The sequence below is a fragment of the Botryllus schlosseri genome, chromosome 10, assembly GCF_051294905.1.
Source record: "Botryllus schlosseri isolate E-star chromosome 10, Bs_hap1, whole genome shotgun sequence".
NCBI lineage: Eukaryota > Metazoa > Chordata > Ascidiacea > Stolidobranchia > Styelidae > Botryllus > Botryllus schlosseri.
The window spans coordinates 20,574,318-20,590,325 of record NC_137245.1 but is presented as its reverse complement, the minus strand read 5'-3'; the positions used below and the strand labels follow the sequence as shown (position 1 = coordinate 20,590,325).

Below are 16,008 nucleotides of genomic sequence, written 5' to 3'. Positions count from 1 at the left end.
GTTCATAAGCTATGAGCTGATTTACTGGGGCGCGCACGTGGCTTTCACTGCTGACTTTTAAACCCGATTATCTTGGCTTTGCACAGATATTGCATACGGTAATTGAACCAATACCACGAACCCAGTCCGACAATTGCAATTCGTAGTATTACCACGGCAGTGCCTGGCGGTCCCGCATTTACTATACTGAATATGTTCCAACCAGCACTCAACAAACTGCCTACACTGCCTCTGCATAAATGACATTGCAAACAATACAAATTCCGCATTGCAGACACGAAAAACGTGGGGCGTATTGTCGCCAACTTCGAATGCTCCCATCATCTACCAGACAGATTCTATCTCATAACGGATAACTCTCCGACCTCGACATATCAAACGCACAATAAAATGATTCCTTCTTCACGGCCTATTAGTTCCATTGAATTTACTATGTCTACCGGCGTTTGACAAACTATGAATTTCGTCTAATACCCGAAGACAGATAACGCCCTGTTATGTACATATGTGCACAGGCAGCGACACACTCACCGGAACGAGGTACAGTTGCTGGTTATGTATTATTTAAAAGACTTATTACGCGGTAAAACATTCGAAAAAGAGCGATGCACACACAATCCGTAAAGCAAATGAAATAACATAGGAGATGAAAAAGGCCATTTGGATAATAATTGCTTAGGTCTAACGAAATCTACGGGAGAACAAGCGCATACAAACCACGAAGAAACATTCACATCGCGAAGCGTTCGATTCCCAATGTTATTTTATGGATAGTAAGCTGTCGGGGGATAAATATCGTGTATACTTACCGCAGTATTTCACAATGACGGTTGCCATAACATCAGATCCTCTGGAAGATCTTATATACGAGTGCTGCGCCATTGTGGTTTTCTTGGGGTATCCACTCTACGGATTGCTATCAGGATACTTCCAAGATCAACGGTGAGTATACTGCTAAACGCTTGACTGTTAGATACGCAGCTGACTGAGGTATCCAACTCCCATCCTTACAATGCTGCAGTTCAGTTTGCGACGTCCCGAGAGGCCTACACTACACTACACACAGTGATATCGTGGCTGCTACGTTGAACCTCGAATTAGCGCTTTGAATGCAGTTAATATTCAGCGATTAAATTACTGTACGGTGCTTCATAAACCGCAATTTCCTGGACTTATCACAGAATATGACGCTTGCGACAAATCATACTGATATCAAGATGCTAAATGTCACTTAAAGGCAACAAAAAACGAATTGCCGAATTGGTAAACAATGTGGCACTCGAGACCTGCAAAAGAACACGTAGACTTACAAATCATCTCACTACTGAAGAATTCAGACCATCTTTAGTAAATCATTAGCTTTGAACAACAACTTAGATCACTGTATTAGATAGCAGCGACCTTACGCTATCTGCCTTCATTAGACCGGCTACCGTCGGGAGAATTCCATCCACCGCAAGGCACCACACACGCCAGCAATACAACGAGTGTGCCCGAGGCTTCATGCTATGAGGAACAGTACTTCGTATCAACATCAACTCTACATTATTTAGTATGAATTCCTGAAACTCGACACTTTTCAGTCAAACAAAACGCAGATGTCCTTCAATGGCATATGCGGAATTTTAATCACAGCACAAGCGAAGTAATAGCATTGCCGCACTGGCATAGTATTGGAGAGGACAATGTTCATAACGGTTGAATTGATCAGGACAATGTAATTTACGAACGGATCAATCCAGTTTACGAAATGAGTTTACCATTAAATCAAGGCAGTAATACATCGCTTTGCAGTACTGTCACATGTATGAAGCGTATGGCTGCACCAGAGTAAGCCTGCTTAGCATGACGATATCAAACACGTGTTAAAAAGGTATACTATACAATACAAGCGGAAATGCACATGATCAGCAAAAATTAAGTACTTCTCTTATGACGAATGATTTGCTCATCAGGATGTTATGGTAGACAAACTAGGTTGTACGTACAAACTCAAACCAAACATTCAAGCGTTGAAGCGAGATTACAAAAGTGGAGTTAGCACTGCACAATTAAATCCCGCCACCGTAGATGGGATGCCAGCATGAGAAATGGATATCTGCAACATAGTTGTTACAAGACTGTGCTGATTTGGCAATGGTCATACCAAAGCCTTGCACAATTATGAGACGACTCAAGGTTAGGCAATACTTATTCGCTACGTGAATAGCTGTCTAATGTTTATTTATCAGTGCTAATAATCCAATTCGAGACTTGCTCTTTATGACCTCCAAACATCAAAACAAATCTCGGCTACCACGCTACTAAATCGCGCCCTTCCAAGTGAAACGAGAAACACCCACGCCACCAAACACTGAAGTGGCAATCCTCTTCTAAATAACTCAAAAACTTTACAAAATAGCCAACCACCGCGAATAAATACTCAACGTTCGCACCGCAACACCATACGGTTCCATTCTCATAGTTATCAGTCCGCCGATATCCCGTAAATCTAACCGCGCCTAGATCTATACCGTTGTTGTACCGCCCGACACTATACCAACAAAGGTATATTCCGAGGGATATGACAACACAAAGTTTCAGCTATAGACGCCTTATTTCACATAACTCACATGGCAAATTACACATTATGAAAGAATTACAACGTTTACGGAACGAGCGTGCTAGCCTCTCTAGTTTAATCCATCATTACTGCGCTCATCGCTGCGTCAAGTCGACATCCCTTCATATGACAACTGTTTAATATTCGATTCTGTTATGCCTGAAATTTTGTTGCCCTGTCGCAGATTAAATAGTCATAAAATGACCACCTTAACACGAACGGTATTTCGCGAGGCGTAGCATAGATGGGCTCGGGCAGTTTACTCAGGGTGTGCTCAGAGAGAATATGACGGTCACGCATCAACGGCCGTATTTTCACGGAGAGAGAGAGTGAAAAACAGACACGCGACAATATTTACGACTCAATCACAAAAGGCGTCATTACTCGATTACTTTACGATCCCAACATGCAATCATGGCGATAATAATCAACGCTTGCAAATCGCTAAATTACACTTGAACGCGGTACAAGTATGCCGCGGAAATGCAATTCGCGATACCAAGATTGCAGGTGACTAATCCAATGGGTCATTTCTTGTTGTATTAATTTATTTCCAGTCATTTGATTTTGCAGCAAAACCACATCATTATCTATAACTATATAATTACGCAATTGCCGTTCCCATTGAGCATTTTGTCATAAATATGCCTGTTACGATAGCAAAAATACATTCATAATGCTTCTTCGGCCATTTCATATGGCGATTTTATTACATGCGTGAATCTAAATAACCTAAAAATATAATATACCGCGAAAGACTCTCGTCCAGTGGTTCTCAACCTTTTTGTCTTCACTGACCCCTCAGTTTTAGTTGAAATTTAGCTCAATTGTCGCGCAACCGACATCGTTCTTGCGAAAATATTAACTGTAGGCTAGTGATAAACAACAACAATACGACTTTTCTTGAAATATACATCTAATCTACTATTTATGTAGAAATCGGGAAGACGTATATTATTTCAAAGCGAAATCTGCAAGTGCATTTCTGTGGCCGACTGACCGTGTCTTGAAAATCCGCGCCGTCGATTTGATATGAGCGAGAGCCGAATATCCTTTGGATATGTTCGTAGTATATATGACATCATAATTAAAGAACAGATTTTTCATGAACATGTATCAACCAGTCTAGTCATTTCTAGCAGCTCATCTTGAAGATATTCTAGAGTAGCGGTTACGTATATCAAAGGAGAAAATCGAATTTGCAAACATTGTTTTTTCAAAACCCCAATAAAACTTCTCTAAACAGCAATATGTTTGTATCAGCACTCAGCAGGCTATTGGCAATTTGGCAGTCAAACTGAGTTTGCACAGTAGAACATTTCATCTCAGAAGGCCATTATGTTTATGTGATTTCTGAAGCTTTGGCATTTATGAAGCGAAACTGTCTCGTGATTTCTCTGATTTAAAAATATACAAATAAGTTTATCAACAATTTTGCAAATGTGGAGGTTTCGCGGATCCCCTGAAAATGCTTCACGGACCCCAGGCTGAAAACCAATGCTCTAGTCCGCCAGAAATGATGAATCTCGACAAGTTCGAACCCGGGATGGCGATGTTAGAATCGCCGGGGCGGAAGATAGTTACTGATTCTACATTGCCATCCCGGGTTCGAACTTGTCGAGATTCATTATACGAGTGGGCCTCGTTCTACAAAAATATGATTTCAATAAATCATGTGGCGATACAACTTAAGCGGGCGATACTGAAAATTAACAGAACACAAGAGCATCCTTTAGGATTGTGGCTCCCAAACTTTTCTGTAAAATCAAATCGAATTGCGTTAACAAAATGAGGCCAGGTCGGTATGCCATTTTTGACCAGGCAAGATTGTCTGCGCCTGTCACTTATGGGCTAGTGACCAACGCCGTAGACTAGCAGTAGAAGAAATCGCGCGTTAATTGCAATAAATTGTACGGTGCGGTTGTACGTTACGGTTGCATCTGCGAATCTGGCAGGCTACTTATCGCAAACTAAATTTATATCCTACGAGTGAGTAATGATTGATGTTCAGTAACAACTTGAACGGATGACATTCGAATTTTCTAAAACACAAGCACATCTATTAGTACCATATTTTTCATGGTTTGTCGTCTACTAATCTGCTATTTTACCACGTAAAACAGAAAAACTGATTCATTTTTCAAAGAAGTGATTTTTGGTTGGCAGATGTTTCTGCAGCCACACTTCCGCAATACCCATTTACAGCAAGTACCTCACCTCTATTCCATCTCATAGCAAGCACGTAGGCATTCATGGCATCCTGTTCTCTTTCAGTGACTGTCCCATGCTCTCTATCGCTCCACGCGGTTTCGTTCCAATCCATATCGCAAAAACAACGCTATTTCGCTATATTCGACGATCACACGTACATCGGCGCTCTCCCAAGATTACCGAGGCTAAACTTTGGTTTGGCAGCAGTCGCGTCAGATATTTTATTGCTTTCTTGCTTCTGGCGAAGTGCTAACTCAGAGAACGTCACCAGTGTCCTTTAACACCAGCCTGCATGACTTCATCAATTGACAGCTTCAAGGTCTTTCGGGAATAGGCTACGCTAAGCGTTACGTAAAGAACCTGGTAACAACCAATAATCTTGAAACGCCTCCAACATGCCGAATACACGACTGCAACCGAGTTCGTCGATGCTATGCCAAGATATAGTAAGCAATAAGGATTCGTGAACACGGTTCGTCCTCAAAGTTGAAGCATCGTGGGATCGATACGGTTCCTAAGGGACTAACTACATATGAAACCAGACGACCTGCGTTACGTCAACATCACTGAACTAACCCTACACTAAAAATGCATGGTCAAATCCGATACAGAATCCACACGCACCGGATCAGCTGTCGGCTATGACATATGAGAGCTCACAGAACGTAAGCAACTCGGAATGAGTTCGCTACAACATTACCACATGTAGTGATAATTATCATAACATTCCATACTACTAGTCACTCTTTTAAGAATTGTAAATGACAGGAGCAGATGATAAAGTAAATAGTGTAACTCGATTGATGTCACCAGCTCAGAATAGTATTTAGGAGGTGGCCTTCTTCAAAACGGAAATTTGGAACATAATGTCGCTATTCAAAAACCAGCCCCTTAACCACGCCGTCTAAACTTCGGTGAGCGCAGTACCAGATCGATAGCCTTATGAATAATGCACTACCTTTCCCAGTAACACTATTAGATTTCACTCGCCCATGGCGACACATTCCTCATTTCCCGCATGAATGTTAAGGTATTTATAAGAATCAATTTCGCAAATCTACTGTTTATATCGACAACGCCTATAGCAAACTACGACACAAAACTACGAAACATTCCAAGATTTCTGTCATTATTCCTCAAATTCATTTCAACGCTTCGCATGCCGTTTCAATGAAATGAAATCGTCAAAAACCAAATTTCACCGACACGGCGCCTTTAGGAAACCATTTAATAATTCTACGTGGATAGGTATACGGCCGCCTATGTCTATATGCAATGAACATTATCCGTACGAAAGCTGCCCACGGCCCACGAAAAATTCTTTCGCGCACAAGATAACAGCATAAACGAATAGTTACCGGGATAATTCACAGATACTATCTTACAAAGAGAAATACGCGAGAGAGAGTTGGTGACTAAAAATTGACTTCACCTTGCAATATTATCAAAGCTCACACCGGTCCCGAAACCTAAATCTACTATCGGCTCGAAATTTAATACTTTGAAAAGGTTTATGCTGTATAACTCGGCCATCGCAACATTCGAGAACACGAAATCAACATCAACGCCGCTTGTAAAGAGCCTCTCGACATTGCTGTAACTTTGGTCAAACATAAACTCTGATGTGATGAAAACCGTCGAGCATCGATAGCATCATAACCCTCATTACTGAAACCAGCTGATGCGCCAATGATATAATCAAGGATCACGGATGTATAATTCCAGGAGTTATTCTTAAGACACCACTAAGTGATATTTTCCATGGATAGAATATACGCGACATTTTATCATAACAGCTTCCGGGAAGCTAAATTCTGGTGTTAACGCAAGCACGCATGCAAACATCAAACCAAGGTGCTAAACCGCTGGAGATGTTACAATGTAACATAGACTGCCGTAGTGCTACCTACTGCGTCTAGATAAAACGGCTGCCATACCATCCTCATTGCGTTATATTTTTACAAGTGCAAGGTATTTTTACAAGTACAAGGTATAAAATCGTTGCATCAAGGAACGAAATATGCATGGGGGCATATGGGCCATTCCCAATCTACATTGAAGTCATCAAAACTCTATTGAAATGTTTCGTAGAAGGATGTTCCTAATATGCCAATGTCAACCAAAAGAGTTCGTGTACCATCTAAAAATAGTACATGGAACGCTCTCGTATTCGGCATTCCATGCTGGTGATGTCATATTTTGTGATACGATTGTTGATATACGATGTTCTTTTCCGTTCTCTAGCAGTTGGAGACAATTACCCCCGACGAGTGTCAGCCGAAAATATTCGGGTGCATTTCAATATGAATATACTATTCAATAATATGCCTCCTAAGTGCGGGAGAACTTCATTCGTAATCTGATCAACTCCTCGCACATACTGGCGTTGTGTTGAAGTTGCACCCTGCGCTGATTCACCATTTGCCCATGTCACAATTGTCCATTGTTAGTCAATTCTACTGAATATTCCTCGATTAAATAAATTGTGCATAGTTCGTTTTGCGCACCAATATTCTTAACCAGGATACCGGTATTCGATATGTAATGTAGGCGATTGTCTTGCCGCGGTTGGGTTAGTAATGGTTAAGAACCACTAAACCAAACAGATAAATCAACTGGATGAATGTACGGAGACCCATAGGTATATGGCGCAATATGCGTGTATGCGTTACATTTGTTTGGTTGTAGGATGATCACGACCAGATCAGATTAGGTAGACTATTGGTAAGCCAATATGGTGCAGAACGTTTTGTTGGGTAGGTTTCCGTATTATACAGGCTAGTGACTACACATTAATATGGTAAATAGAGTGAAACATATGTACATGTACACTGTACACGGTAATTCACCTGCTATTCGAATCACGGCTCTTTCCGCGGCATTGAGGATCTTTGCATCTCTTCTATCCTTGTTATCAGCATCTTTATTCCACGGAAGGACACGCGAGCTTTGAGGTTGTTCGCCACTGTCGTGCATTGGCCTCTGTAGAACATGAGAACAGTGGTAAAATACACTGTCGTAAACATACACATGCAATGCATTGACATTTTTAGTTAACACTAAACACCGAACCTCCGACGAGTGCATTTTCAAACAATCGATCGAAAATATGTACGAGTACCGTACACTTTGTACAGTTGTACTGCAGACGTTTCATTATAAAAAAAATAACATTAACGAAAGTATCAAGCAGGTCAGAAGGAATACTGCAATTGCACTGACTTCGAACGTATTTATTCATTAGCAACATCATTACTTTCCATTCTGTCCATTGCGGAATGAACCCCTTTCTGCCCTTACACGTACCCTGATGACCCTCACTAACTCCTGATCGAAAAAGAAAACTGGTAATTCCAAAAACTTCAGTATTTTATCCACACAATTTGTCCTTATGGCTTACCGAACTCCACAAATTAATCTTGAAACGTTGGCGCACTGAGAATAATAACTTATCAGCAGAATAAGCTCCTTCACACCTGAACGGGATCTTCAAGTATGAAACAATTTACCTCGTTGAATGGATTACATTCACTTCAGCTGTGTGATATACAGTACGCAATAACGGACGACATCTAGGAAACGACTGAGCAACGCAATTATTTACACTTATACGTCACAATCAATTTTCGTTCATATCCGGTAGCGGCGCTCGACTAGAACGTCATTATTACTATTATTGTTTGTTTACTATGGACATTGTAAGTAAACTCCTCTACATGACGTTTGTTTTAATAGGCGTTACAATTGAACATAATGTGACCGGCGCACCATGATTGCGGAATTTGAGAACTGCCAAATTGTCAAGGTCTCCGGATGAATAAGTATCATATGTGATTGACTGCGTTGCAAAAATGTTTGCTCGATTTTGTATTGCAGATTTTGCAACGAAATTAAATACTACTAATTTCTAAACACAACTGCTGCAGTTGTGGGCAATGACTGACAGATCTGTCTCAAAGACCCATTCTTCATGTTACCGCAGCAGTGTAAGCTTGTGCTGGAAAGTACAGTAGTATCAGAGTACACTGCAGGAGTAACTAAATAGAACACCTTCATGGCAGTATAATTATAGCGTATATATATTATACATTTTCATTGTTGAAGTTCGCGAGATGACAAGCGTATAGTTGTTACGGGATTCGAACTAAATGTCACACATGCAAAAGTGACGCGACTCTACCAATGACAATAAGACTGGTCATTTGAAAGTATTGCGATTGCCGATCTAATCATCAAAATGTTCGAATAGGAACGGTAACGGATATGAAAAAACATTCTCAAGGGACGCCAACATTTCAATGATATGTTTGACTCCACGAATTTGTAGATATTCAAACTGAGTAACGAAGTATTGTACGATGACATGTGTCGCCAGGCAGTTAAGTTATTGGACAGTTAATCACAGTTGAAAGAGCGATATTTGAAAATTGGCATAATTTACTAGAATATGAATATGAAGCAACCTTTTGCCGACGTTGCCTCGGGCGGGCATCAAAGAAATGCTGAAAATGTCGACAGACACTTGGTTCCGCCCTTTAGCGCCTTATATGCAAACCGAGCTCTTATCTCATAAGAATAACAAAGTAACGAATGACGAGGTAACGATTGGGAACATATTGACCAGACTCTTAAATAATATTCACGTATATACTTATAAGATCATTGAAACTTAAATTATATCCTCGTATCTACTACTAATGCCGGCGCAAGCAATGCCCGACAAATATGAAATTTGCGAGGTGTTCAATGCTACGATTTACGCCACGGTGTTTTGCATGGTGATTTCATAATTATCATAAATCATAATCATAAAATAAGTCAAAGAGGGGCAACTTAGAAAATGATAATCTAATTGAACGAGATATAACATCGATGGTTACGGTGCAACATTACATTGAATTTACGTCATTACCTGCAGAAGAATCCGGGTACCCTGGCATTTTATATCCGAATTTTCCATCGCAACGACTTCACGGAGAAGCCACGAAATCGGAGAACGTTACAACCTATCTACGCACATGTATCTAACCACGATTATACAGCGCATCGTCCACAAGCTGCTGCGGAAAGTTCATAAAACTTATGTTGATGAATGTGTGTTGTATCTACACCGAGATTGCAAAGATTACTAGCGACAGGATTGTCTTGAATTTACCCTGCGGCCATACAGCATGATATTGAACGACGAACAATCCGTTTTTGAAATGCTACTCGAAGCTGCTCTCCCATGTGATATTGACCTATAATCTGCCAAGGAATTATATCATCCGAGAGGGATTACCTTACAACTTCTCTCTGAGAAATTATCCAGTAATCTTGGAATACGGATAAAGTGACAACCGAATTCCTACTCTGCGTCACGAATTCTGACTATTCTGGAATACCGAAAGACATGTTCTGTGAATGCATGTAATTAGAATTGCCATAATTGCGCCCCCATTGTCCTAATGACGAAGTGGCACAACAGTGCTATTGTCACCAAATACAAAAGCAATGATTCGGACCGCCAAAGTACCTGCAGTTCTAATTCCTGACTTACCTAGAGCTGTAAGTACAACAGAAGAAACATATCGAAGTCTTAAACTCTTCAGGAGAACAGTCCTTGATGTAGCTCTACGAGGGTCTTGGCTCATAGGAACAATAACATCCTAATAAAATCATGGTACCTTACTACAATATGACTCTACCTACACCGCACCTGTCCAATATTCATGGTTATAGAGATTATGCTCATCAAGAAATACGATCGATTGAAAATTTAGATCAGCGTACTATAGTCGGTTTGAGGAGAAATGATCGTTTGATGCAGCTCACTATCAAATCTTGAGATATAATTGTCGAACACATTATTGGTATCAACAATTTCCTGTGCTCTCGCGTAGTTTCAGTAACTCATATATACCAATTTGTAATGATCGCATTTTTAACTCATAGCTCCAGCCAAGAAGTGTTATGCTTTTGTTTCATATCCTGAGCGAACACCACAATGAGAATCATGCAACATGCAATAGAATTCAACGATATTGTAATCATATATAATTGTGTCACAAAGCGCAGCCTTCAAAGAACACATAGATATTTTTGTCAATTTATTACCCATCACATGAACTGCGAAATATAATAAATTTGGCACCTCACCTTTAATTTCAAATTAGAAGACATTTTGTCGTTGTATCTCTTCGAGACATGTCGAGGAATACAAAATTTAATATGAGGCAAATTTTAACGCTAGGGACAAATAGCTCCTATTTGACAAGTATCCTCACTCAACTATACACCATTACAGTTCGCACCGGTACATAAGGGATGCATAGAAACAGTTTTGTTTACTTCATCTGTAGGGTGTATATATCTGTTAATAATTCGCAGAATGTGAATAGTAGCATACATATGCCGTTGTGCATTATGGAATGGAATGCTAACAGCGATGTGTATATATGAGGATAATTGTATGTTGCATGATCGCGCAAATGCAGGAGAATACCAATGATACGTACGTAAGTATACGTCGAAATTACCTTAATTTGTATAGTACATTCACTTACATATCTAGCTACGTCGCGTTACCAGTTGCCCAATTGGTCCAAAATCCGATATATTTAACTTCCTACTTCGATCATGAAAACTGCAAGATATTAGGTCTGTTATCTCTTCTGAACAGTCTTTTACTTATAAAGTACAGGGATATCTAGTTTCTAGATATCCCTGATAAAGTAGACTTTGTTGGTAAATTGCATAAAAAACTGCCATCAACATTTTTAAAAGCTATTACTTCATATTCACTCTCATGATCGCAGGAAATATATGGATGGCATTAGACTTCACCGCGCTCTTCCATCACTAACACCGATTCACATAATTTCGTAACTCATTTCGCTGATGCAGATGCGATTATAATAATGATATTGACAAGAAATTATACTACCTTTTGCTTACTTTTTCATGTTTCATGTTTCATTACTTGAACAGATGTTACATGTTAGCAAAGTTTTTCTAGGATATAAGCATGTGATATCTATTTCAAGGCTCGGATTTGTAATGGGTATCAGGATTCTGAACACATGGATTGCAGTCTGGAAAATTGTACACGTGCTCAAACAAGCACCGAACTCTTTGAAAGCGGCACCGTAAAGCCTAAAACTATAGCCGGTAACAATTCAATCACTTATTCAAACACGAGGCCATAAAGAAAGGGCGCGTGAGCACGGCCACCCCACCAAAATACACAAGCTTCCTCCGGAGAGAGGAGGCACGTACCAACGAACGACATCGACGAACAGCATGAATTTATGAATCCATCATACAATGCCATTAACATCTAAGTTTACTGAAGCGTTAGTCAAGCTTAAAACACAACCTTCAGCCTTGATATCGTGAAATATATATCGGTTGGCGACAGGATTCAATGGCCAATACAACACGAGTATGAGCGAAGTGCAAAGAGACATATTTACGACAATGGTATACTGGCAGTTTTAAGCTGATATCAGCCAGGGATATCAGCACATGAAGAGACAATCACATGACAGGCATAAGCGTCCAATCACATCACAACACCGTCTGTGTTTATACCTGATGCAATGTTCTGTAAATCTTCTCCTTAGCCGGATTCAGGTTTCGCTTCAGCTTTGTCCACGAATTTTGGTTGCTACGAATACTTTTCTCTTGCGAGTCCTTGATTTTCGGTGCTCTTACTACTTTCTTTCTTGTGCCGACAACGTTGGAAAGTTTTGCTTGCCGCTGCAATGACATGCCAAGGGCTTTTATAGCTCCAACCGACTGAAATTCCCGAGACATTGGCGATTTTGGGATTTTCAGCCCACCGCGTGCCACGACGCTGTCATTTTTAGTATTGTACCGGGAAGATTTTCGACACATTTCAAGGTCTACTTGCGTATACGTTGGAGTGACTTCGGAGTATAACTTTTTAGACCTCTGTGTCAAAATATCATCACTGGGTGAGTTTGATATGCATACCGATCGATTTTTCACCGGCTTCTTTCCATCCTTCGTTAGGCCGATAGATTTGATTCGCAAACAGTCGGGATAGGGTCCATTTTTCGAACTGTTTGGTTTCAAATTGGTACGATTCCCGTTGCTCGACCTGTAATGTCTCAAGATGACGGGTCTCACGCACGTATCAGATGATAAAGCTTGTGATTTGATTGCTTGTTGCGGAACACGCAGGCTTTTTGACCTCCGTTGGGGTAGCGTGGACAGCGGGCTGGTTTTAGACGATACCATTTCGACGGACTTACTCTTATTGAGCTGTCTGGAGTTTGACGGATAATTTTTTCGCTTTTTGGAAATTTTCTCGAGACCAATCATGGATTTTCGATTGTTATTCGCAATACTGGATTCTGTACAAGACTGTTTACAATCGCTATACACTCCGGGTTCTTTGTCGTTCTTAGTGATGCTACGATACGGCTGCGTGCGTCCAGCTGTTGAGCCCGTAGTCCGCAATATAGCGTTGTCGGATGTTATTGTACTAACATCAGCATCGGAAGGAACCTTTCGAATCAGCGTGTCTCCGTTTCGATGTGAAAATTGCGCCTTATCACGGCTAATTATATTTGCGGTATTGCTAGATTTGCATTGATCAATTTGTTTTGTTTCATTTTCGTCAAAGTTCCTCCTCTCTGCAGACTCCGCCAAATCACCACTTTTTTGTGCTGCCTGGCCTGAGCGCGATTTTGGTTCAATATCGAGTGGGCCTGGTATTTGCATTATTACCGCGTAGTCCGCATCTCCCAATGTGGACGAGTCGTTTGAATCGAGGGAGTTGGAGGAGACGCTCAAGTACGGGCTGCCAACCGACTGCGATGGCGTCATGGATGATTGATCATCTATTTCGATCTGGCTCCCCTTAGATAGTCCTTCTTCCCATACGTTATTCACCGGTGTAACATCCGACATGTTATCAGTTTTAGTGCAATATTTACCCCTTTGTTCATCACCGTTAGCATTATCAGAATCCAAATCTGACATTTCATTTGGAGGAGACACATGACCGTGGAGGTCAATTAGGTAGTGATGTTCACCTTTGGCATCTTTTTGCATGCGTGGTTTAGGTTCGACCGCAGTTAACCCATCGTTATCATATTCGTCACAATGGAAACTACTATCTCCAAAAATTGTTTTACCCCCACTATCGAAGTCACGGCAACTAGGACGCACCGATCCTTCCTCATGTGATGACGATACAGCGCTATCGAATGCATAGGCGGTTGTGAACGTTTTCAGGTAGGGGCCTGACGGAAAAGGACCTGTGTGTCCAGAATCCGTTTCCAGGGAAAGGGTAGAACTTTCCATAGTATTCGAAGAGTCGATACCGTCATCATTCGGTTCAACTCCGTCAACATATCCATCGCAGAATAATTCATTATCTCTGCCGTGTGTACTTTCGGCGTCAGTGGTATTGCTGCTTTGGTCAGAACAAAATGTAAATGTATATCTATTATCATCGATACTCAAAGCCTCTACTGCCGCCGAGGAGAACATATACGGAGATTCATTTCCACGAACGGCCTCGGAGTTTTCATCAAGACGTGACGAATTACCGTCTAGCACGTTGTATCTATCCGTTAGTGTGTTGTTTACGGAACTATTTGAGACTAGGTCTATTTCATCCGACGTGTCATAGTTGATGCTACAAATGTCTGTAGTCACATTAATGAGGCTGTGAGTCACTGTGCTGCTCCCAGTTATCTTGCACGTTCCGCTAATTCCAACAAGCTCGAATTTTGCTTCGGCGTCATCACTGAAGACATCTGTATTTGGTTTGGCTACTATTGTAGATTTGATGTCGTGGATACTTTCTAGACAAGAAGATTCAACAGTGTCTGTGTGTAATCCGAAAGTGGCGTGATGCAGTAACGAATTTTTTGCTCCACAGCCATATTTAGCATCGCAACGATTTCTGTCAATACTCGATATATTAAGTCTTTCTCCTACGGATCTCATATCGCTGGCGAATTGATCAGTTTTATCGACTCGGACTTGGTTATCATTTGCAGATTGAATACCCTCGAGTGCGCCGCCCAGAATGTCGACGGTGGGATCAATCACTTCATCAGCGTCGCAGGAATTGTCATGTTCCTTCGTATCAGGTAATCGATTCATCGAATCAGCTTTAAAACTTGAACACCTTTGATCTGAACCAACGTGTCGTTGGCGAGAACAGTCAACTTGTGCGGATTCATTATCTTGATCCCTCGATTCTGCATTACCACTAACGAATATTTCAATCCCTTTTTGTTCGCTAATGTTCACATCTGGTGATACCACAGACGAAGAATGCAAGTCCACGTAACTTTCCATATCGGCGATCCAATTGGATTGTACCTTTTCCTTATTCTTTGAACGCTTTTGCTCCATGATAAGTGAGTGCTTATGCTCACCAATCAGCAAGAGCAAGATCCAAGTTTATTCTCCACAGTATCAAGTTTTCCTATTTATCTTTCTTCGCTAACGTTTAACAATCCCCGCTATTGAAGCAAGACCATCTCATCTGAATACGCGTTCGCCGCCGTACACCGAATAATACAAATCGATAGTCGAATATTTGTGAGACCAACAGAGAAGAATATGGAGACCTTGCGGGAATGGCCATAGATTTTTTTTCTTTCCGGCGATGCTGCGACGCTCATCGCACTATCATGACATGCATTATTTATATGTTATCCATTTTGACATTGCCCACCACCACCACCACCACCGTGTCAGGAAGTACTGAAGCTATGGTTTGTGCACTGGGTCTTCACATTTAAAGGCTAGTGGGCTAAGGTACTACGGTACGGTTCCAATATCAAAGTGTAGCGGTGTAGCGGCATGCGAGTCATAATCAAGATTTATCCAGTACAATCAGAAGTATGGATTTTAGTCGGAACGCTTGGGTATTCCAAATTTATTCTGACGAAATCGATTAAATATTCAACACACTGCTCAAGTGCAAACCAATTACGTCACACCGTTCTATTAACGTTGGTGTTAACGTTGAACGTCGGATGAAGCTAAGCTATTACGGCAGTTGCTAAGTTTCCGTATAAATCCTTCGATATCGAGTAGCCATAGAAAAACGACATTACTTCCCCATTTGAACCAAACCACTCCTGGAAAGGCAGTTCATCACCGCATTAACTATCGTGGCGCGTCTTTGTAGCAAAACCCACAAAACCAAAGTTAGAGACGAT

The 16,008-nt window shown here is 41.0% G+C and overlaps 1 protein-coding gene and 1 long non-coding RNA gene across 17 annotated transcripts in view; one reads left to right on the top strand and one right to left on the bottom strand.

The window, feature by feature from the left end:
- Positions 1–16,008, top strand: part of LOC145448180 (uncharacterized) — a 453,937-nt gene that overhangs the window by 120,279 nt on the left and 317,650 nt on the right. The gene's annotated exons all lie outside the window — the stretch shown is intronic.
- Positions 1–16,008, bottom strand: part of LOC145448158 (microtubule-actin cross-linking factor 1-like) — a 157,751-nt gene that overhangs the window by 126,784 nt on the left and 14,959 nt on the right. For 4 of the 16 annotated variants that reach the window (XM_080326486.1, XM_080326487.1, XM_080326491.1 and 1 more), the window contains exons 1-2: positions 12,386–15,410; positions 7,663–7,795 (exon numbers count right to left, since the gene is read on the bottom strand). In XM_080326486.1, the coding sequence (XP_080182612.1) occupies positions 7,663–7,795; positions 12,386–15,193 (2,941 nt within the window). In that variant the 5' untranslated portion in view covers positions 15,194–15,410. Of the gene's footprint in view, positions 1–809; positions 3,157–4,819; positions 6,500–7,662; positions 7,796–9,725; positions 10,310–10,951; positions 11,246–12,385; positions 15,411–16,008 lie in introns of those variants that run through there. The other 12 variants (XM_080326489.1, XM_080326492.1, XM_080326488.1 and 9 more) reach the window with 7 other exon arrangements.